Genomic DNA, 24969 nt, shown 5'->3' on the forward strand with positions numbered 1-24969 from the left:
TGGTCAAATAGTCTGTGACAAGGATGGAGTTATGGACTAGTGTATTGTCCTGGGAAATGCCACTGACCTGATTTGAAGAGTGCTGGTCTTTTCTGGTGGGATCTCTTCCTGAACTCCCTTAAAACCTCAACATAGGATTCCTTGTTGACTGTCTGTCCAGTGGGAATCCAGTGCATGTAGGTCATGCTCGTGATGTCCAAAAAAAAAAAAAAGAAGTGATCAGAAGTTTATGGGTGGATTTTCTCTGTCTGGTTTTCTTGGGTCTGAGAGAGCCAGCATGCTTCCACTGGGAACTCTCTCTGGTTCATAAAAGTAGATCCAGCTTTCACCGCAGGTCAGAGTATCGAGAATTGTGGGATCTGAATTGATCAACTCGACATTCTCCCTGCTGTCATGGCAATGTCTTTCTGATCTTCTCTGAGCATCCTTGGGACAAACTTTCTGCAAATCTTCTGTATGTTCAGTTTATCACAAATAATTATGTGTACTGTTCCCACGCTGATATAAAACTGTGCACTTATTGTCTCTACAGACACACGAGTTCTTATCCATGAAATTCTTTATTGAGCCAATCAACTATGGTGTTTTGATTTCCTTACTCCTCCTACACCTCCTCCCTCACACTCCCTGCCTTCCTTAAATCTATGCTACTCAAAAAATTGATGCTTGATTCATGCAAGATGACCCAAAAGCAGTTTGAAGCATTCCATACGTTTCTAGCATTTTTTTCTAATTTTAAAACAGAATTTTATTGCATATCATTCTTCTAAAGTATCCTCACGTCCAGATTGCATTTTTGAAATTTACCAGCTGTGGCACTCGGGCTTTAGTAGGGTTTATTCCAATTCCTGCTGTAGCTGTTCATTTGAACCGGAAATCATGAGAATTGGTCAATCATCTCATAAGACGTATAGCAATAACATACTGAAATTTTAAGAGTCTACGACAATTTTAAATGCCTAGACAAAAAAAGTCTGGAAACTTATTTGAGGCACCTCATATATTAGCTTTTTACAAAACTGTTTCAACGTGTTTTAAACGTGAATTTTGTTTCATTTTTAGGACATTTTTTTTATATTTGACGTTTCTCGTTCATTTCAGATTGCATTCCTCATCTTCCATCATGCATTGCGCACAAGAAAACGTTTCCCCTGGACAACGGCACAATTCCTTCCACCATTTTAGTAGTCCAATTATTGCATGAGCACTTCTGACAGTAAACACTCTGTTGTTAGTATGCCTCCTAAACAAGGTTCGATTCCGCAGAAAGTAAGTTACATATCACAGCTGTTGATATTTTCATATTTTTGTTGTGTGTGTGTGTGTGATTCTTTTGAGGCGTTATTTTTATAGAAACACAATGTGCTTTGCTTTTTTTTTAATTTTTTTTTTTGTTAAATAAAACGTCAGTTTTAGATGAATTTAATTTTCAAATCTTAAACTGTTGTGAACCTGTCTTATATCACATGTTCAAACCAAAGTACCCCTCCTCTTCCTTCTCCTCCTGTCAATTATACCTATTAACTAGTGATGGGACGATTTCGATACAATTACAGATTCCGTGCTAAATTCCCGATTCCGATTCTGATTATTTAAATATAAGATTGTTATTTTCCCCGATTTTTGTAAAAAAAACATGTAAAATATGGAGATATTTTCCTAAACGTCAAAACACACTTGTGGAGGATGATCTATTGATTTTTATCTTTACTGGGAATTTAAAATCAATAGATATTTATCATTTTATCATTATTACCAGCAATGGAAGATTTTGCTTTAAACAAAATCAACTAAAAAAAGACAATCGTTTTGGCATCGGAAAATAGGCATCAATTTTTCCGATACTGATTCCAATTCTGAATAATCGTCCCAACACTACTATTAACCCACTGCATTATATCTTCACTTTACTGCCAAGTAATATTCAACGAGTTAGATTTCCTAATGAACTCTTCCTTTGAGGGATTTTTATCCTCAGCCCTCAAAATCAACAGATTAGATTATTCTTTTAATTACCTGGTCACAGTTGATTGCTGTGTAATGCTGGTTTTGTGTAGTTCTAGGAAGACCACTCTCTCAGGCCTTGTCTTCTCTCTTTGAGAAGGCTTAGTTTATTGCTAATTACTTGTAGTGCTCTTACCGGGGAATGCTGACGGGGCTGCCTAAGCACTTTTTGCAGGTTAGTCTGCTTCCTTTGGGGCACTGACTTCTCAATCTCCCCTTCTGACCTTGGTCTCACAGTTCTTGCAGTGGGAGCGAACCAAATATCCTCCATCTTTGCCGTGTGCATTATGCAAGAAAGTGATGCTATTGAACAGTTATACAAGAGTAAGGAACACAAAAGTCAGAAGTTACAAATTAGAATAAGTTTCTTTTATTGTCCCCCCTCCCCTTTTGTGAAGCGTGCTATCTACACAAAATCTGGGCATTAACTGTCTCTATTTGACACCGGCAGATATCAGCCATTGTCATTCATTATTATAGCTCGACAATAATAAAAATAATTTAAAAAAAAAAAAAAAAAAAAAAAAACTTGACGAAGGCTGATTTGATTTTATATTTTCATTTATTGAAAAATAAAAATCTTTTAGCATCGAATTTTGGTTTCAAAAATTATTTCTTATATTTTAAATTGTACGGTGCTTTTCAATGTAAAATTTAAATAAAATTTAATGTTTTGAAACTTAATCTCTACAAGTGTCTTTGTTTATACAAATCAGTATCTTATCGTAGAATACTTACGTGTTGTCCGGATATCAAATATATTGAAAGTACACGTATTCCACATGTGTATATACTCTTAAACATTTATAGATGTATATGTGTATTTATGTGCAACTGTTATAGTTGGTATTACCCTGATATGCCCAAAACATTTTGTTAAGAGACAAATCTCACGTTTAAAAAATGAATCTTGGGTTTACTTTAAACAGACTTGTAACTCTTGCTTTCCTTATTTTGTACGTTAGTTTTCATTCCATGAGCGATGTTTCTGACAAAATGGAGAATTGTTTTCTAGGTTCCTTTGGGCCAAGATCAGTGTAGTATCTGTTCTGATGTAAGTGGAAGGAAATCTTTCATGACTGAGACAATTTTTATTTTTGTTCCTATCTAGAGTACCCTTTTTGGAGAGCTAGATTTCCCCAAATTAAAAACAGATTTTGTGTCTAACTTTGCCCTAGTCGGGAGGCAAGTAGGAACACTTATTGTTCCTATTTACAATGCCTCCCCACGGGACAGAGTTAGACACCAGGGTCGTTTTTTAACGTGGAGAAAAGGAACAAAAATAAAAATTGTCTCAGTCGTGAAGGATTTCTTCTCAACTGACAGAGAACAAGAAATTGAAGTGCAACATCAGAAGAACAGATACTACACTTTGATCTTGTCCCGAAGGCCAAGGGGACGAACACTTATTGTTGAGTAGTGTTTGACTATGAAGTTTTTTTGTTTTTAACTCCTCGCATCAAATGGCTTTATACCTTGTCTAGAGAGATTTCCATTATTAAAACACTAAAACCTGGCATAAATTTGTATTCCTAAAAAAAAAAAAAAAAAAAAAAAACAACAATGTTTCTTTTGAGATTTCTCCAAGATGCTGTTTCCGTTTCATTTTTTAATTTTTTTTTATTTTATTTTATTTTTTGTATAACTGCGAAATTAGGGCCAAGTGTCTCCAAGATTCAAGTTGGTAAACGGCATCAGCTTACTTTTAATGTCAGTTCAAAGGCTGTTTATGAAAACAATTGTGAGAACAATGAACGATGTTTTTTATTCGAAATAAAAGAAAACAGTGGTTTTAATGTTGACATTTGGATTTGTTTTGAACAGACATTCCAAAGCAAAGGATGTTTAAGCAAATTAAAGATTATTGAAGTTAGTTAAAAAAATAAAATCCGGAAAGAATTACCCATCACAACGCTTTTAGAATTTAGGATGTAGAATGATTACATTCTCTAACAAAGTTAAATGAAAATAACGTTTGTAAACCGTTTTTGTTTGTTTTTTTTTCTCAAAAAGAGCGAGGATTTTGATCGCGCTCTCGCCTCTTTCCTTTCTCTCGCCCCCTTTTCTCTATCCCTCTCTTTCTCAACCCTTTTCTCTCTTTCTCGACCCTTTTCTCTCTTTCTCGACCCTTTTCTCTCTTTCTCGACCCTTTTCTCTCTTTCTCGACCCCTCTTCTCTCTCTTTCTCGACCCCTCTTCTCTCTCTTTCTCGACCCCTCTTCTCTCTCTTTCTCGACCCCTCTTCTCTCTCTTTCTCGACCCCTCTTCTCTCTCTTTCTCGACCCCTCTTCTCTCTCTTTCTCGACCCCTCTTCTCTCTCTTTCTCGACCCCTCTTCTCTCTCTTTCTCGGCCCCTCTTCTCTCTCTTTCCCGGCCCCTCTTCTCTCTCTTTCCCGGCCCCTCTTCTCTCTCTTTCCCGGCCCCTCTTCTCTCTCTTTCCCGGCCCCTCTTCTCTCTCTTTCCCGGCCCCTCTTCTCTCTCTTTCCCGGCCCCTCTTCTCTCTCTTTCCCGGCCCCTCTTCTCTCTCTTTCCCGGCCCCTCTTCTCTCTCTTTCCCGGCCCCTCTTCTCTCTCTTTCCCGGCCCCTCTTCTCTCTCTTTCCCGGCCCCTCTTCTCTCTCTTTCCCGGCCCCTCTTCTCTCTCTTTCCCGGCCCCTCTTCTCTCTCTTTCCCGGCCCCTCTTCTCTCTCTTTCCCGGCCCCTCTTCTCTCTCTTTCCCGGCCCCTCTTCTCTCTCTTTCCCGGCCCCTCTTCTCTCTCTTTCCCGGCCCCTCTTCTCTCTCTTTCCCGGCCCCTCTTCTCTCTCTTTCCCGGCCCCTCTTCTCTCTCTTTCCCGGCCCCTCTTCTCTCTCTTTCCCGGCCCCTCTTCTCTCTCTTTCCCGGCCCCTCTTCTCTCTCTTTCCCGGCCCCTCTTCTCTCTCTTTCCCGGCCCCTCTTCTCTCTCTTTCCCGGCCCCTCTTCTCTCTCTTTCCCGGCCCCTCTTCTCTCTCTTTCCCGGCCCCTCTTCTCTCTCTTTCCCGGCCCCTCTTCTCTCTCTTTCCCGGCCCCTCTTCTCTCTCTTTCCCGGACCCTCTTCTCTCTCTTTCCCGGACCCTCTTCTCTCTCTTTCCCGGACCCTCTTCTCTCTCTTTCCCGGACCCTCTTCTCTCTCTTTCCCGGACCCTCTTCTCTCTCTTTCCCGGACCCTCTTCTCTCTCTTTCCCGGACCCTCTTCTCTCTCTTTCCCGGACCCTCTTCTCTCTCTTTCCCGGACCCTCTTCTCTCTCTTTCCCGGACCCTCTTCTCCTTCTCTCTCGCTCTCTCTCTTTCTCTCTTTCCCGGACCCTCTTCTCCTTCTCTCTCGCTCTCTCTCTTTCTCTCTTTCCCGGACCCTCTTCTCCTTCTCTCTCGCTCTCTCTCTTTCTCTCTTTCCCGGACCCTCTTCTCCTTCTCTCTCGCTCTCTCTCTTTCTCTCTTTCCCGGACCCTCTTCTCCTTCTCTCTCGCTCTCTCTCTTTCTCTCTTTCCCGGACCCTCTTCTCCTTCTCTCTCGCTCTCTCTCTTTCTCTCTTTCCCGGACCCTCTTCTCCTTCTCTCTCGCTCTCTCTCTTTCTCTCTTTCCCGGACCCTCTTCTCCTTCTCTCTCGCTCTCTCTCTTTCTCTCTTTCCCGGACCCTCTTCTTCTTCTCTCTCGCTCTCATGTTCATTTCTGTTTCTCTCGAGTCATTCCATGTCAAATCATCAAGAAATATGGGATTTTGAAACAGTACTAGAAGTTTAAGATTTTTACTATCCTATTACTGGTTTCTTATAAAATGGTTTCTTATAAAATGGTTTCTTATAAAATGGTTTCATATAAATCAACTAAAGAACTTGACTGTTTTAATATCTGGCTTACTCAAAAATTTATTCCAAAATTAAGGTGTGATGTGTATTTAACATGTCTAAATTGATTATCACATCCAATAGGGGGAGGAAATTTGGTCCAAAGACAATTTATTGTCTAAAATAAATATATGGAAAGAGTAATGCATTACCATGCCAGCCACACCCCTTTTTATTTATTTGATTTTGGGGCACATGTGAAAAAAATCCAAAGACCCTTAACATCTCTATAAGGCTTCATTTTTGGAGAACATCTGATGCCATTTTTGGATTCCTTTAGTCAAAAAACTTACCTTTGTGAATTTTTAGAGCCATACGATCTTTCAATCAGAAAATATTCAAAGAAATGACATCACTAAATTGTCACTCTGGTGTCGCATCATGCGACTAACGCCCAAACAAAAAATGCTCTAAATTGAAAACCACTTGAGTTATGTGCTCAAATTTTCAGGATTTCTTAGTTCCTATATTGTCTATCTGCAGTGTAAACTACAGCCAGATCTTGGGATATGGGTGTCAAGCCCTGGATGATTTGACATGGAATAATTTTCTCTTTCTGTCTCCCTCATGTCCTTTTCTGTCTATTACTTTCCGAGTTGTGGCTCAGCTTTTTATTTTTTCTCGTTTTGAATATATTTATGAATCCATCCTATCTACATGGTAAAATTGTTGCTACTGTTTGAGTACAAGAAAAAAAAAATCTTTAAATCTAACTTTATTTTTTTCTATTGTGCAAATAGCATTTTAGCTTTTGTTTACTATCCCATACATATGAAAGGTATGAGTGAGCAACGGTGTATTTTCAATATTTCTCCTGTTGAAATAGTTCGTCATTTTTTTTTTTTTTTTTTTTAGTCCTGTTGAAAAATTTTGTCTTTATTTTTAATATTTTCATGAATATCAATTTTTATCATCTTTTTTAAATGCGCATGATTACTCTTCTAAATTTTCTTTACTTACATTGGAATTTGTGTTTTTCTGATGGTAATTTTAGGCAATCGAGGAAATTACTTGGTATCTTCTGTCTCAAGTGAGTCCATTGTATCATTTGTAGCTTTTTTGTTTTTTTTCTTGTTTTTTCTTGTTTTTCTCAAAGAAATTCCTTTGGTGTTTTATTTTTTGTTTTCTTATACATTTATTTTTGATTTTAATGATTCTTTATAAGTATATGTATATAAATAAATATGTTCGTATATGTGTGTTCAAATAAGTCTAAAGTATTATAATGTTATGTCTGAAAAGATGTTGGACTCTGTTGAATTACCGTTGTTGAGATGTTATATATATTTCTTAGTCTGTGTCCATTCCACTTTTTCTAAGAAATTACTGGGACGATTTGGTTGAAATTTTTTTGAACTTTTATTTTAAGGTGCAGCAAACTAAGTATTATAGTATCAATTCGATCATATTCAACCATCAATTTGGCAATTTTTTATCTAAAGACTTAAGACTTGATATAAAAAGTATTTGGATCTGTGGAACAAATTGGATTTGGTTTTAAGCCAGAAAAAGTAACTAAGTGTCGAAAAATTGGAACTTGATAGACACAAGTTAACTAAACGTGTATCTTCTATGCGTATGCAAATGTATGTTTAACTATGTTAATTTTTCAAGTTAAGATGGTAATGAATAAAGCTGGAGAGCTACATGTTTTGGTTTCGATTCTAGCTGATAACATCCAAGTCTTTTTTTTTTATTATTTAATTTTTTGAAATCACTACTATATAGTGGGTACAATATAATAGAGTATTAGTTCTATAATAATAAATATGAAATCTGCATAAATTAAAATATATTTAAGCATATTTTACCACCCATCCATGGCGGGCGGCCACTATTATATATTGGGTACAATATAATAATCAATAGAGAATTAGCTCTGTAATAATAAATACAAAATCTACATAAATTAAAATATATTTATGCATATTTTACGATCAGGCAATGCTGGGTGCGGTGCTAGTGTGGATATTAAAAACCCCCTTTTTTATTTATTTAAAAAGAAAATACAACGTTGAATTGCATTTATCTATCTGCAAAAGATCTAGTTAATTTGTATATTCTTTTAAACATTCATTTTAATTAATTCCCTATTAGATTTTTTCTTTTGTTGTTTTCTTATGGGATGATCATCTTTAGTTAACTATTACGTGTAATAATATTCATGCCGATATTTTATATGATTTATACTTTCGTAATATTTGCGTAAAAAAGGTTATAATAAACCCAAACCTCTGCCGATATAAATATATATCTGCATATATATTTGTTTAAAAAAAAATTGCCTATCAAACTCCTTCATCAGTTTTTGGTGTACAGAATGAAACTTAATATATAGGGTATTCAAACTCATGCAAAACTATATTTGGGTTTTAGCCAGGGAAAATCGGTGTGAAAATGACAAAAATGAAATTTGCCAGATGATCAAGCGACGGCATTACGAATATGCATGTGTAACGTAATAGCTATTGGTTCCTGTTTTCATTTTTAGCTTTGCAGCAAACATGTCTTCATAGCGAAGGAGGCATTAACGTCAAAGGAAAAAGTAAATCGCACGCGAAACATTTTGGTTTCGATTATCAGTGGTGGCGAGTCATTTTTTTTTTTTTTTTTTTTTTTTTAACTTTTTAAATCATTACTATGTATTGGGTCCAATATAATATAATAAATTCGAAATCTGCATTACTCAAAATATCATATTTAAGTATATTTTATGACCGGGCAATGCCGGGCGGCCTGCTAGTATATATATATAAACAAATAAGCAAACATGTCAACCTTTTGGAATTCCTACTTTTAGGTAGGAAGGGTCCTTTCATCATTCCTCTGGGCCAGTCCTAAATTTCTGTTTGTGATGGAGAAAGGGAAAAAATCCGGACCTTTTGGTTCTACTACTATTACTAATAAAAGAAGACCTTATCTTTGCTCTCACATTTGTAAAAAAAAAAACTTTTTATTTAAATAGTTTATTTCCTGTTCTTTTGCTGAATCTACTTTTCCATTTATGTTTTTCTGGTCAAACATTTTCTCTTTCTCTACTTCTCTGTCTTTAATTCTGCTACTACATCAATACTCCACTCCCACCTCCCCAAAATGACTGTCACCACCACCATCACTGCCCGTCATCAGTATTGGATAATTATCATCATGACATTGGTCATATCTACTACCATACCAGGGTGTTTGTCAGAGGTGGGGTAGATAAGTTCTTTTCGTTTGCAGACAGACCTGGTGGAGCGATGGAATGGCTGAATTCAGATTCATGCCTATTAGATAAGTAATAACGTTTTGGGCCCTGGTTGCTTTTGGATATGCACATTTAGTCAATCAGCTGCTTCTTTTTTCTTTTTTTTTTTTTTTTAAACAGTGAATATTCCTTCTATCCGAATAATATATTTTCCACTAGAATATTGTTTTTTGAAGCAACTTTAAACTTTTTTATTTGGTAACTTTCGATTACTTTTCCAAGATTTTCCACTGCAAAGATTAGAAGCTTTGTCACTTTTTTTCCTGTCAAACTGTCATTTTCTGTTAAAAGGAAGAAAAAAAAAGTGAAGTCCTTTTCTTATTTGTCCTAGCGATAAAAATCAATACAATTTGTTTGTTTTTAACATTTCACCTGTTGAAGAATATGTTGAATTGATTATTTATGAATTCTAATTTCTCAAATCTCTTCACTTTTTTGAAAGGCGACTTAAGCGAGCTTTCCTGTTTTAAAATTAGCTATAAAATTGGAATTATAAACTTTTAAAAATATATTTTAATGTGAATGAAATTTGTGATACATTTAGTTAATAGTTGCATCAAATTAATTTCTCTCTAGTTCTCTGAATATCTAACTTTAAATGTACTTTCTACCTTATTGTCTCAAATAATCATATCGTATGAATCCGAAGATTCTGTTGTTGGCATTGGTTTCCCCTGATATTTTTCTAGATAGAAGACGTCGATGATTACGTGAGGGTTGCCAACATCCTAAGTGAAAGCGATCTTGTGGAACGAACTGGATTCGAACTTGGAATACCCAGGTCATAAGTCTGTATCGTTAACCACTTCATCATCGTCACCTCTCACTGTTTCAGATGAAGTAACGTTATATATTGAAGCTTAAACATTCAGAATATTTGTTGATATTAGAACCGAACTGCAAAAAAAAAAAAAAAAAATCCCAAAGCTCCAATTTCATAATGTGTTTAATGATTATGCCATTGAAAGAATTTTAAGAGGTTTTGCTTATATTTTCAATTCTTTAATGAAAATTGAATACGAAAAACATAATCCATAGGTTTTTTTTTTTTTGTTAATGTTTCACCCTTATGTTTCACTCTTATGTTTCTATATTTAGTTTGAGTTAATGATCTTTGCCAGAACTTATGAACTTGTTACTTATAACAATCATTAATAACAATTAATAGGATTACAAAAGTGGGGTTGAAAAAAGAAGTTAGTGAACACACAAAAAAAAATAATAAAGTGAAGTAGCATTTTATTTTGGCATTTTTCCCAGACATTCATTTGGCAGGAATAATGATAAGAGACTTTTATTCAAAAATTCTTGTGGATGCCGTTCTGCCACAAATTTCTTTAACCCCCTCCTCTCCAATATTATTATTATTATTTTTTTTTTCTATTTCGAAAGTGCTTGCAGATAAGCAGATATGTTAAGGGAGAAGGAATGTTAGATTTTCGATAATGTTTCTGTAAAATTTTTGACTGTTCAAAAAGGAGTTTTCTTTCTGTGGATTTACAACAAACAAACATGGAGACCAACAAAGGTATTTTAAATTCATTTGTTTTAAAACCTTTCATATTCAATTATTTTGAATCCATTTCTCATTACAGTGTGTTTTCTTGTAGGTTTTCTGTTTTCTGTCTGAATAATTGTGTTGTGATCGTCTTCATTATTTGCATGAATTTTCAGTATTGTTTCTTGTTAACCTTTTTGCTTTCATTGTTATCCATGCAGTCACAAAAACACAATCTGTCAGTGAATTAAAACACGGAACAATTGCCCCCTCCCCCTTTTTAAAAAAAAAAAAAAGTTTTTTTTTGTATAAGGAAAGTAAAGAGTGGGTTTTTTCACTTCTCTTATTTTGTTCTGGTCCTCACATTCCGTGACATTTCTGACAAAGGGGAAAGAATTGCTGTTTTCTGGATCAGAATCTATCCATCTAACACTTTTTGTTGGCTAGTTTTTTTTTCCCCTTTAAGTAGTTTTTATTTTTATCTCCGTACATCAAATGGCTTCATGTCTTTTCTGGAGCGATTTCCATTAAAAAAAAAGATTTTTGGCACCTTTAAATGTCAAATTATTTTTTTACATTTTAGAGTAAATATTTAAGAGAGAAAATGGAACCTGATCGCTCACCATGGTAAACATTACAATTTCTTCAGAGAAAAACAAAAGGTTCATTAATTACTGGAACAACTGCGAAGAGACTATTAAGAATGTAATCGTTTAATACTAGCATAAATAGTTTTTAAAATAATATTGATCGATTTTGTGTTTATTGTATAAACGTGATTTTTAAAAAAATTTTAATTTTTTTTTTTTTTTATATAAAATCTGAGCGTAAATTGGTACCGATTTGATAAAGGCGAAAAAATAATGGAACAAGTTATGTATTTTTTTATTTGATTTATTTTAAATTGTTGAAATGGGTTTATGCCTTCTTTTTTTTTACTTAGAGACAAAAATCCTTAATCCATTTATTGTTTCTTTGTATTAAAAATACTATTTTAAATTGTTTCCACATATAGTCTGTTTTTTTTTTTTTTTTTTTTTCTCCTCTACATAATAAAACATGAAATATTTTATTCTCCTCACCCAACTCTTTGGGTTTTTTTTTTTTTTTTGTGGGGGGGATTTTTTTAAATTATTTTATTTGTGATTCCATAACCAAATTATAAAAATGATCTGTTACGGTTCCTAGATGCCTATTAAAATCGATTTAACATCAAGTACACCAAGACATCTGCTTATCTAAATCACAAAAAAATAAAGGAAGAAATAAACGTATCTTTTACAATAGATATTTCATTAAGTACCGTTGAAAAAAAAAAAAAAAAAAAAAAAAAAAAAAAAATGGTACACTTGTTTAATGTTTTAATTATCCAAGTGCCATTTTTAAGTTTTCTTGTCATTATTTTGGGGATGGGTGTTCTTATCTATTTCAGTACCGTCATGACCTATGAAAATCGGCCATCTGATCTATTATGGTCATTTATGCACTAATTTCCTTGCAGATAAGAATAAAAATAGCAACTTGCATTCAATTAATTGTATAATTTAATCGTTTAGAATAGATATCATGTTTCTGCATTAAATAATCCTCAAAATTTTGATCTGTCATAAAAAACAAACCAAAGCATCTTTTTTTTTTTTTTTTTTTTTTTTTTTTTTACCCTTAGACCCTATGGATCTAGATGCATCTAGTGTATGTAGGTGTACACACATACATACATACATATATATATATATATTAGTGATGGGACGATTCCAATATTTTTACCGACTATGATTTTTTCTAAATCTCTAAATATTTAACTATAGTTATTTCCCCCGATTTTTGTAAAAAAAAAAAAAAAAAAAAAAAAAAAAAAAAACATTGAATATGCACATATTTTCCTAAACATTAAATTACACTGGTGGGGGATGATCTATAGATTTTAGCTTTACTGGGATTTAAAATCAATAAATAGTTATCATTATTACCAGCAATGGAAGGTTTTGCGTTAAACAAAATCAAAAAAAAATTTTAAAAAAGACAAAAGAATCGTTTTGGTATCAGATTAGGAACCAATTTTTTCAATACCGATTCCGATACTCCTAAATTTGTCTTTTTTTTTTTTTTTTTTTTTTTTAAATCTCAGATTAATTGTCTCAATATATGACTAGCCTGGGTGCCCATTGTTTCCCGGGTGTTTGGAAGTGTGTGTTGAGTGTAAAAAAAAAAAAAAAAAAAAAAAAAAAAAAAAGTGGTAGTAGGTAGGCAGGCTCGAACCCGTACTGCAAAAGAGGAAAAGAATGTGGGGAAAAAATGTGACATCTTTGCTGTTGTGCCCATCGCCAAACCAGAAGTGATGTAGTTTTAAATTAAGACTAGTCAATCAAAAAGAGGGGATGACTTTCGAAAATATCGCGAAAAAAGCTACCCCCTCCCTGTAGAAAAGTGCCCAGTTGAGGGTGAAGAAATTAAAGTTTTTTTAGCCAATTTTTCGATATTTGTCATCTAAAGGATCGAGCTTCAAAAGGATACTGATGTTGTGAAAATCTGTCGCCTTTGTCAAGTTTTAGGCATACATACATTTATAAAACACGGGTGAGATTTATATTATAGATGAGAATAATGGAAATAGATTTATTAAATTCCTTTGGTATTTTTTCTCTCTGTCTCTCTTTTTTATATACATATATATATATATATATATATATATATATATATATATATATATATATATAATGAAGTGTATGTACAGGACGACTGGAAACAAATGCCGAGATAAGCGGAGAACACAAACAGTACCTAGAATTCCCAAATGGTCACCCATTTGATACTAACCATGCTCAACGTTGCTTAACCGGTGATCTGACGAGAACCGGTGTGTCAACACGATTATGCTGTACATACACTTCACTTGCCACTGGTATTTAACAATGTCGTCTCAGGAGAGGTGTGGTTGGAGATTGCACACTTCCTGCCACAAAAATTTCACGTGCAAGCAACCCTTCATAGGTATCCATAGTCTGTCTAAGACTGAAGGAGCCTACACACACACACACACACACATATATATATATATATATATACACACACACACATACACTAGCTGTACCCTGCCACGCGTTGTTGTGGCTCAATTTGGTGTAATGGAAAATTTTAATAAAAAGAGAAAATGCATGTTTCTTATATTCTTAGTACAGCAATCCACTCCAAAAAGTAAAAAAAAAATGAAAAAAAAATGGTACTCTTGCAGAATTGGATCCTGATCCTCAGGATTACCATCAATCATGGCTTGGGCTCAACCAACAATCAGTGGATAAAGCTGAACATAGCAAAAATGTTGAAACGCTAAATGTTGTTTTTTTTTTTTTTCCTGTATACAAAAATGTGAGTTAGTAATTAATATTTGAGTGATGGGGTGGGGAGAGTTACTATACACAGATTCGAAAAAGTTGTCCAAAAACAAATGAAAGCAAAGGTAAGGTAAGTTACGTTTCTACCTAACTGGATAATTGTTTAGTGTTTTTATGTAATGTAAAATGTTTAATCGGCTCGAAAAACATGGTTGCAGACTCTGTTGAATACGTTAAGTTTGAGAAAGTAAGTTGAAAACTAAAAACTATGCAATACAGTGTCAAAACCCACCGAATATATGTTACCATGACATAGGCTGACATAATCGGTGGGTTTATGAGAGTATTTTGTGTAGTTTTTTAGTTTTAACTCACTTTCTCAAACTTAATGTAATCAAGTGTCTGCCACCATTTGTATCTTTCAAATACACCGATAAACACTGTTTTTTGAGCCGACTAAACGTTACATTAAATGAAAAGAGTTTGTATTACTAAACACAGATACAAAGAAGTTGTCAAAAAATAAATATATAACAAATAAATGTTATCAAAGGTAAGAAAAGTTAATGTTCTACCTAACTGGATAAGATTATAGTGTTTTTATGTAATGTATAATGTTTAATCGGTTCAAAAACAGGCAGTGTTTATCGGTATATTTGAAAAATACAAATGGCGGCAGACTGTATCAAACATGTTAAGTTTGGAAATTTTGGGAAAATGAGTTTAAACTAAAAAACTATACAAAATATTGTTAGAAACTCATTCAATATATGTTACTGTGACGTAGGCTGACATATAATCAGTGGTTTTAAACTTTTGCTCGATACAGGTGACGACTTTTAAAAGTCCCTTTTAGTGATTACCTGGTTTGAGGATATTTGTACAACTAAATGTCAAATCTGCCCCAAAAATCCAGTATTATTTTACTTTAAGGCCCGTCTCACGTTCGTATATAACAAAATATTTTATTGTAGATTCCGGTGTACTAAAAACGAATCTGCAAACCGTTTCCGTCGTAAAAAGAAAGTTTTCATGATGAAGAAATTACTTTTTTGAAAAGTGGGTCATCACTTTTCAATGTAAATTTAACTTAGAATGAGCACCCACTTTCTGGCCACCTGAGAGAGAGAGAGGGGCATTTTTCTGTGTTTCTTGGCTAAAAAGTTTTTTGTTTGATTTCTTTTGCATGGTAATAACCCCTGAACTCTGGGACTATTTTGCATTTCACAGCCGTAGCCTTCGTTTATGCTACGCGCGAGCATAAATGAAAGCTGTTTAGCCAATAAACATGGGAAAAAATCCCCCCCTCTCAGGTGGCTAGAAAATGAGTGCTTATTTTAAGTTAAATTTACATGGAAAAGTGATCGCCTACTTTTCGAAAAAGTAATTTCTTCATATCATAAAAACTATTTTTTTGCGATGGAAACTGTTTGCAGATTCGTTTTTAGCACACCGAAATCTACACAAATTTTTTTTGTTATATACGAACGTGAGACGCACGGCCCTTTATGGAAAATTTTATCAAAAATCCGGGAGAAAATAGTTTTCAGTAAAAACAGCAAATGAATTCGATAGAAAAAAATGGATGCTATTTTAAAAAAAATTTTCTGTTTCTTGGCTAAAAAGTTTTTTGTTTGATTTCTTTTGCATGGTAATAACCCCTGAACTCTGCGACTATTTTCCATTTCACAAACGTAGCCTTTGTTTACGCTACACGCGAGCATAAACGAAGGCTGTTAAATATGCACTCGCGTACCAAACTGCCTTGTCAAAAAACCTTTTAGCCAATAAACACGAAAATAAATGCTCCCATTCCTCAGATGGCCAGAAAGTGGGTGCCCATTTTAAGCTAAATTTACATGGAAAAGTGATCACCTTTTCGGAAAAGAAATTTCTTCATATGAAAACTATTTTTGGTACTCCTTGGGCGTTGAGTTCCATGGCGACTTATTCAATGATCATTCCTTAGTCCCCCCTCAGTCAAGGCTAACGCATGCACACATAGTATTTTTGTTATTTATTTACTTACGTTGTCTTTGGCACTTTTACAAACATTACTTACGTTACTCTTTTCATAAATAATAATAAAAAAAAAGTAACTTAACCATTTATTGATAATTTGTCACGTGTACAAACATTTATTCATTTATTTATTTATTCACGTTGGCTTAACTCTTTTCATGATTAAAAAAAAGTTTTACTCCTTAAAAATAATAAAAGGAAAAAGTTACTAAACATTTATTAATAATTTTTCACGTACTTACGTTGGCTTAACTCTTTTCATGAAGTATATAAAAAAAAAAAGTAACTAAACCGTTTATTGATAATTTCTCACTTACATTTTTAATGTACATGAGCAGATAATCTGCTGGTCGCCATGGAACTCAACGGCCACCCAAAAAAGTATTTTGTTATATACGAACGTGAGAAAATGGAAAATTTTATCAAAATTCCGGGATGCTATTTTTTTTTTTTTTTTTTGTAAATATGAAGAATTACTCCATTCTTGAAAATTCCTTTAAAATTACCACTCTTAAAGGTTTTCAGGGTCACTGAAAACGAAAATAACGTTTAAAATTACGGCAAACGAGTAGTTTCCAAGATATGAAGAAATGTTAGTTCTAAAAAAGTAGGGATCACTTTTCTATCATAATTTAACGTAAAATGATCACTTTGGGGCCACGATTTTTTGGGGTGCGGGGGACTTCCTTTCCACCCTCGGAAAATCCTTTAAAATTCCAGTAAACATGTAGTTTCCAAGATATGAAGAAATGCACTCACTGGTATTTTTTTTTATTTTTTAGGGGGGAATTGCCAGTTTGTTTTTCGTTCTTTTTTGAGAGGGGGATATTTAATTATGGAATTTGTATATTTTTTTAACAGGTGCTTTTTTAACTGTTTTAACATAAGTAATGTGCCGACATTAACCGAACAGAAGAACTGTTTAATATTTTACAAAAATTCTGTTTACATTTGGTGGGAGGTGGTGGAGGGGCGGGGAATGTTTTGGCGGCCGCTTAACCACTTTATCTGCTTTCACAACAGTGTCGATGGATTTGTATTTGACTACCTCACTTGGAATTTTACATTGAATAATAGCGTTAAGTTCATGGGCGTCTTTGTATTGACCTGCAAGAATAGCTCATTCACTCAGTCAAATGGAATTCTTATAATTTGAATATCTGCAAAAACCTTTTAAACTAACTATTCTTTTGATGAAATAAAATTACAGAAGTTAAAAGTCAAAGAATTTTGCCCTTAACTCTGATCAGCTGGCACTTTTTGTACCCAATTTCCCACAAGTGATGCAAAAAATTTTGTGCGGATCGAACAGTCTGCAACTGGACATGCATATTTTGAGTTAAGTTTAATGTCTTCACATGGAACAAAAAAGTAGAGTATTTGAGGCAAGCATTTATTTCATCTGCTGGTGTTGATTGAAGAATAACAGGTAACATTTGTCTGAAATCTGCAAGAAATATTACTGCATTCCCAAATGGTCTGACATTGCCACGCAAATCTTGCAAGGATTGACCAAGAGCCTCAAGTGATTTTTTTGCGTACCATTGTGCATTTATCCTAAACAATAATTTTGCATTTCTGCAATATTTTTCCCCATATTGGATGTTTTGGAGATGTCGAACATGAGATTTTTGAAAAATTGAATGTTTTAAAGTAGAATAAATAATTCTTCTACTTGGCAGCAAGGTCGCAGGTATTCCTCATGTAGCAAGGGCTAAGGCTATGTCATTTTGTTACCAAATGGCTGCCAAAATCAATTTAATTAGAAAGATTTTACCAGTTACTTCTGGTGCTGTTCAAGGTAGCAGTAATTTCCAAATAACTTCTATTCCCACAGTCAGTAAATTAGGTGACTAAAATAGGATTTATCCATGTTTTGACAATGCCTTATTCACTGTAATTAATTTAGGAGACTAAAATAGGATGAGGGATTAGAGATGGACAGATAGAGAGGAAGATATATAGATAGAAAAGAGAAGGTGAGAGGAAAATAGAGAAAGAGAAGGAGATAGAGAGATAAAGGGATTGATAGATAAACAGAGAGAGGGGGAGAGTTAGAAGCAGGGATGAGACAGAGGAAAGGAGAGAGATAGAGGGAGTTAGAGAGAGAAAGGGGCTCAAAGAGAGATGGAGAGGGTGATATATAGAGAAAGATAGATTGAGAGAGGGAAAGGGAGAGATGGATAGAGAGAGATATTAAAAGAGGAAGAGAGAGGGGGAGAGAAACAGAAGGTTAACTACACTTCACCGTTTTTTTCCTCGTTCAGTAGAGAAGAAATCTTTCGAGACTGAGGCAATTTTAATGTTTTATTATCCAGAGTACGCCTTTTGGGGGGGGGGGGGCTAGATTTTCCTCACATTAGAAACCGACCAGGTTATCTGTACTTTCACTTAACAAATTAATAAAAGAAAAACATATTGTAAAATTTGAATTTAACATGAAAATACTATTTTAAAAAATAGCACGCTAACATAAGTGCCACTTTAGGTACTCCTTGGGCGTAGAGTTCCATGGCGACCAGCATAATTATTTAATGGTCGCTCCCTTATCCCCCCCCTAGTTAAGGCTAATGCATGCGCACGTAACATTTTTTTTATTTACTGACGTTGGCTTAGTAACTAAACGATTTATTGATAATTTCGTAACCCTTAAACGCATGCCGGAAGATTTAAATTGGTTCATTATTGTTGTAATGAAAAAAAAAAAAAAAAGTTTCATTCAACACAAAACCAAAAACACATTAATGATAAATGATTTATTATTCTATTCATTCAAATTTACTAATTTTTAAATAAAAAAGTAAAAAAAAAAAAAAAAAGTTTATAAAAAAATAGTTGCTTATGTGCGCATAAAAACCTTTTTTTTTTTTTTTTTTTTTTAGATTAGGTCCACCTTATAATCACCCCCCAACCTCCTCATCTTAAGAACAGCTTCCGGAATAAACACCACTTTTGGAGGGGGGGGGGCTATTTGCAAAATTTAACTGATATTTGTTGTCAGCATACCCACCCGAAAATACTATTAAAAAAAAAAAGGGGAGGAGTTCAGTGCCCGTTGCGAAGAAGTAAATTTATTTATCAATAAAAGTCGTCATTTAAAAAAGAAAATTGTGGAGGTGGACCTAAATGTAAATATTTACCCAAAAAATTATCCCAAAGTTTATTACAAAAACGTTTTGTTTTCGCACTATTCAACAATTTGTTCATCCGCGCATGTAAATTAAAAAATATTTGTAAAAGTGAGAAGTATCAGTAAATGATTTAGTTTTTTTTTTTTTATTCATTTATTTATTTATTTTTTTACATTAGGTCCACCTCCACAAATGTTAAGAACGGCTTTCAGAATAAACACCCTCAACCTCTCCATGTTAACAACGGATTTCGGAATAAACACCATTGGAGGGGGGGGGATATTAAAAAAAAAATGGCGATAAAAGTCGTCATTTAAAAAGAAATTTAAAATCAAATGTTTGTAAAAGTGATAAATTATTAATAAATGTTTAGTAACATTTTTCGATGCTAATGCAGAGAGTGATCCGCGCTATTTTTTAAATCGTATTTCCATGTTTAATTAAAGTTTTATGATGTTTTTTTTTTTAATCAATTGCAAGGTTAAAGTACAGAATAGGTACAAAACACCCTCCCCCCCCCATGTTAAGAATGGCTTTTTAAATAATAACGTTATTTCAGCATGGATCACTCTCTGCATGAGTACCCATTTTTTTTTAATATTCATAAAAAGTAAATCTTTTTTCAAAATAAAGAAATGTTTGTAAATGTGACAAATAATCGTTTAGTTACGGCAACGTCAGTAAATAAAATGTTACGTGCGGGGTGGGGGACTAAGGGAGCGACTATTATTTTTTTTCTGCTGGTCGCCATGGAACTCAACGCCCAAGGAGTACCAAAATGTAATTTTTTTTTTTTTTTTTGTCAAATAAATTTCAAGCAATTTTTGCAATAAATAATAGATAGCAACTTCGTTAATTTTACGACTCGCCCCAGCATATTATAAACACCCTAACTTCCCCATGTTAAAACGGCTTTCGGAATGAACACCCCCAACCTCCCCATATTAAGAACGGCTTTCGAGGTTTATGGAAGGGCGTTTTTTTTTTTTAACATGGGGAGGTTAGGGTGTTTATAATACGTTGAGGCATGTCGTAAAAATGAAACAGTTTAGAAAAAGTTAAAACAAATTTTTTTATGTAAACAATGCCGTGAAAAGAAACTAAACAATTAAAACGTAATGTTTCATGAGTGAAAAGCCTTAACATAAAGGAATTTAAAATTAAAAAATTGGTAAGTACATAAATGAATTTAAATTTTTTAAACATGGGATTATTTTATTTTTTTTTGTGTGCTTATGCAGAGAGTGATCCGCGCTATTTTTTTTAAATCGTATTTCCATGTTTAATTAAAGTTTTATGTTTTTATTCAATTGTAAGGTTAAAGTACAGAATAGGTACAAAACACCCTCCCTTCCCCATGTTAAGAATGGCTTTTTAAATAATGTTATTATTTCAGCATGGATCACTCTCTGCATAAGTAAGTTTTTTTTTTTTTTTTTTTATTACTTATCTGGTAATTCGAGAGTAGTTGAAACGGAAGTTACCAGAAATAAAACCGGGCAAGTCTCGCAGAAACAACTTCGAAAAATATTTATATTTTATTTAATATTTTAATAATTCGTGAGGTAAATTTATTTTAATGACATAAAAACATCCCTCGACTCTAAAGATGGGTTGTCTGAAAATTTCAAATAAATTGGTAACGTAGAAATATGGTTTTATTCACTTTTAACGAACCAAATTTACATTTATATATATATATATATATATATATATACACACACTGTTCACATAGACGACCCGTGACTCAAACAGTTACGGGTCGTCTATGTTTGTTGTTTTAATGAATTGTCATTCTTTAGTTATTTGATCATTTGTCATCTTTCTTGCTTGGGGGATAAACTAGCATGATCAGCTGAGTTTGAGTATTATATCAATATAAATTGTGTGCAAAACTTTCCAACATCCTTCACATTTATTTTTTCCTTAACTAGAGATTTATCAGAAAACCATTTTATTTTATTTTAATTAATATAAATAATAAAAAATAAATAAAAAATGAAATTCCTTTAGTATTTCTCCATGGTTACAATCGTGTTAATATTGCACATTGAAATAAGATAATTATATTAAAAAAAAACTTAATTTTTATTGAAAAATATTAGCGTACACAAACATTTACGGAATATTATTCAGTAAATGTTAATTAAAAAAGAAAGTAATTATTACTATTAGCACGCTTTTTTTTTTTTTTCTGGTTTGGTGTCATTTTAAATCTTTATTTATGAAGATGTATATTAAGGGGAGTTAAGCAGTGACAAAATTTATGCACACGAAAATGGAAAAAATTCTGCCTATGGATAGTAGAATTTCAGAAATAAAAACACTATTGTATTAATATCCATAAATCTGTATGAATAGCATATTTTTCTATCACAAGTAAGTGCTACATAACGGTTTCTTATTTTCTTACCAGCAGTATTGTATGAGTGTACATTACATAAAATAAAGTTTTTAATTTTTTTAACATAATTTCATAACGTCTTTTAATATTGTGTTCTCAGTTATTAATTCAAATGACAAAAACAAGTTCATAGTTTGTAGTCATAAATTCGTACTTACAAATATCTTTTTAGATTTTTATGGATTTTTTTTATTCTAAACTGAAATTCATTTGTTAGTAATTTCAATCAGATACATTCTCTACCCTGCAACCTCTCTCCCACAGAAGAGACGTTGCGAGCCTATCCTTGTTTTATTATTTCCATGGCAGGTGCTCGTCTGAACTCCAATCTCTGGTCCCCCCTCGCCAATCTTTCACGAAAAACACCCGTCTAGCTGAAACCACTGTCAAAAATTTCCCCACTCTTTATCTGTGCCTAAATCAAAACGTGGATTCTATGAACAAAGCTTCTTTCTTAGAACTGCACGCCTGTGGAACTCTGTTCCGTCTGCCTGTTTCCCACCGGACTACAACTTGGATGTCTTCAAGTCCAACGTTAACAAATTCCTAATGAACCGCCCTCTTAAGTAAACACTTCATCAAATCTCCACACTAACGTAATGTACTTGCAATAACCCTTATCCCTGAGTGGCTTCCGGGCCTTGATAAGTGGTGATTACTGTGTAAAAAAAAAAAAAAAAAAAAAAAATGTTTTCAGTTATTTTTGTTTTCTAGTTTTGTAACTTTCTAAGCAATTTCTTCATGGCAGTTGTATAATTTTGTAGAATATCAACTTGTATTCAATGAATCATTTACAATAATTTTGGTGTTTTCAGCATTAAATGACCTGAAAATGGTTACTATATCATAAAACAAATCCTTCAATTACACTAATCTCTTAAAATCCTTTCCTAAAAAGTTGTTCAGTGCAAAGACATGGATTTATTTTAATTGATTTTTGCCTGAAGTAGATATTTACTTGCTTCTCACTGCAGCAAGATGTGACACAAGGTCGGAAGGTGAGGAATGTCAAGTCAGTGCCCTTAAAGAAGGTGCACTCTAACTTAGCAAAAATTGCCTGGGCAGCTCCATCAACATTCCCTGATAAGGGCGCTTCAGGTGGCAAGGTCTGGAAGAGTGACCCTCCTAGGTGCCACCCAGGCAGCATACCTTAGTCCGATAAGTACTGAGCCATTTCCTGGCCCCGCACCTGTCGGGCTGATCATCGAGAATGGATTTTTGACTGGTATATCTACCCAGGTCTTTAAGCAATGGAAGCAGTGAGGAGACCGCCCCTCACACAATGACAAGCAAATTAGGAGGGTATACCTTAGCCTGCTTCATGGTTTGATGGTGAGAACAATTCTACAATTTGGCTTTATTTTAATTTTTCTTTCGTTCAATATGAAATTCTCTACTCTCTTTCTCTTTAATTATACGTTTCATATTCAAAGCTTCTATTTTCATAATCTGATTATAAAACTAAAACCGATTTAATTATGAAGCGTTTTAATGTTTAATGAATCGATCACCATTTTTTTTTTTTTTTTTATTGCAGAAGGCAAGATGCATGAGAAATTTATTCAATTCTTTTGTAAAAAACAAAACAAAATTGTTTTAATATTATCAATAGTATTAACACATGTTGCTGCCATGGTAATACATTACAGAAGACTTAAATGAAAAAAAAAAATCAATATCTAAGAAATCAGTGTATTCAATATGAACATAGATCCATGGATTGAAGATAAGGTTGAATATTTTCATAAATCCAGATTTTATTAAAGCTATTTTCCTAAATTACAGATTGTCACGTGATCTTGTCATGTAATCTGGGACATCAAAGATAATTATTGTAATTATTTTTTATTTTATCTTTTTTTATTTTATTTTTTTTTAAATTTTTTTACTTGATTTTAATTTTTTTTTATTTTAATTTTTTTTACTTTATTTTAATTTTTTTTACTTTATTTTATTTTTTTTACTTTATTTTATTTTTTTTACTTTATTTTAATTTTTTTTACTTTATTTCAATTTTTTTTACTTTATTTTAATTTTTTTTACTTTATTTTAATTTTTTTACTTTATTTTAATTTTTTTTACTTTATTTTAATTTTTTTTACTTTATTTTAATTTTTTTTACTTTATTTTAATTTTTTTTACTTTATTTTAATTTTTTTTACTTTATTTTAATTTTTTTTACTTTATTTTAATTTTTATTTTTACTTTATTTTTATTTTTACTTTATTTTTATTTTTACTTTATTTTTATTTTTACTTTATTTTTATTTTTACTTTATTTTTATTTTTACTTTATTTTTATTTTTACTTTTATTTTATTTTTTATTTTTACTTTTATTTTATTTTTTATTTTTACTTTTATTTTATTTTTTATTTTTACTTTTATTTTATTTTTTATTTTTACTTTTATTTTATTTTTTATTTTTACTTTTATTTTATTTTTACTTTTATTTTATTTTTACTTTTATTTTATTTTTACTTTTATTTTATTTTTACTTTTATTTTATTTTTACTTTTATTTTATTTTTACTTTATTTTATTTTTACTTTTATTTTTACTTTATTTTATTTTTACTTTATTTTATTTTTACTTTATTTTATTTTTACTTTATTTTATTTTTACTTTATTTTATTTTTACTTTATTTTATTTTTACTTTATTTTATTTTTACTTTATTTTATTTTTACTTTATTTTATTTTTACTTTATTTTATTTTTACTTTATTTTATTTTTACTTTATTTTATTTTTACTTTATTTTATTTTTACTTTATTTTATTTTTACTTTATTTTATTTTTACTTTATTTTATTTTTACTTTATTTTATTTTTACTTTATTTTATTTTTACTTTATTTTATTTTTACTTTATTTTATTTTTACTTTATTTTATTTTTACTTTATTTTATTTTTACTTTATTTTATTTTTACTTTATTTTATTTTTACTTTATTTTATTTTTACTTTATTTTATTTTTTGTTTTTACTTTATTTTTTGTTTTTACTTTATTTTTTGTTTTTACTTTATTTTTTGTTTTTACTTTATTTTTTGTTTTTACTTTATTTTTTGTTTTTACTTTATTTTTTGTTTTTACTTTATTTTTTGTTTTTACTTTATTTATTTTTTTTATTTTATTTGTTTACTTTATTTTCATCCCAGACAAGACATATTTCAACTTAGAACGTAAGGGGTTACTATCTAGGATCGTGCCTAACAGGACTGTCGGGAATTGAGCAGCAAGATGTCTGTTCAGTATTAACATTACATCTAAAATTGTACAGATTAGTACAGTAAGGGGAACAGGTAACGAAGGGAATTCCAAACTCTAGCAGTCCAATGAAAGAAACTATTAAAGTAGGTCTTCCAACATCTAGGGACATCAACGATAAAAGGGTGGGATTTTGCTTTTAGTCGAGTATGTATGTATTGATAATTCAAGCATTCCATGTCACTTCTTGACATAGCGAAATAAAATATA

At 32.2% G+C, this 24969-nt stretch overlaps 1 protein-coding gene across 3 annotated transcripts in view; it reads left to right on the plus strand.

Moving 5' to 3' along the window:
* LOC145277237 (cytospin-A-like) overlaps positions 1-24969 on the plus strand; it is a 307717-nt gene that overhangs the window by 161410 nt on the left and 121338 nt on the right. The window contains exon 3 of one of the 3 annotated variants that reach the window (XM_080128780.1): positions 1102-1269. The exons of 1 other annotated variant lie outside the window; for it this stretch is intronic. In XM_080128780.1, the coding sequence (XP_079984906.1) occupies positions 1201-1269 (69 nt within the window). In that variant the 5' untranslated portion in view covers positions 1102-1200. Of the gene's footprint in view, positions 1-1101; positions 1270-8990; positions 10639-24969 lie in introns of those variants that run through there. One more of the 3 variants, XM_080128782.1, reaches the window with a different exon arrangement.

Source organism: Euprymna scolopes, chromosome 1 (assembly GCF_053919585.1).
Source record: "Euprymna scolopes isolate OS-2025 chromosome 1, ASM5391958v1, whole genome shotgun sequence".
In the NCBI taxonomy this organism is placed as follows: Eukaryota; Metazoa; Mollusca; class Cephalopoda; order Sepiida; family Sepiolidae; genus Euprymna; species Euprymna scolopes.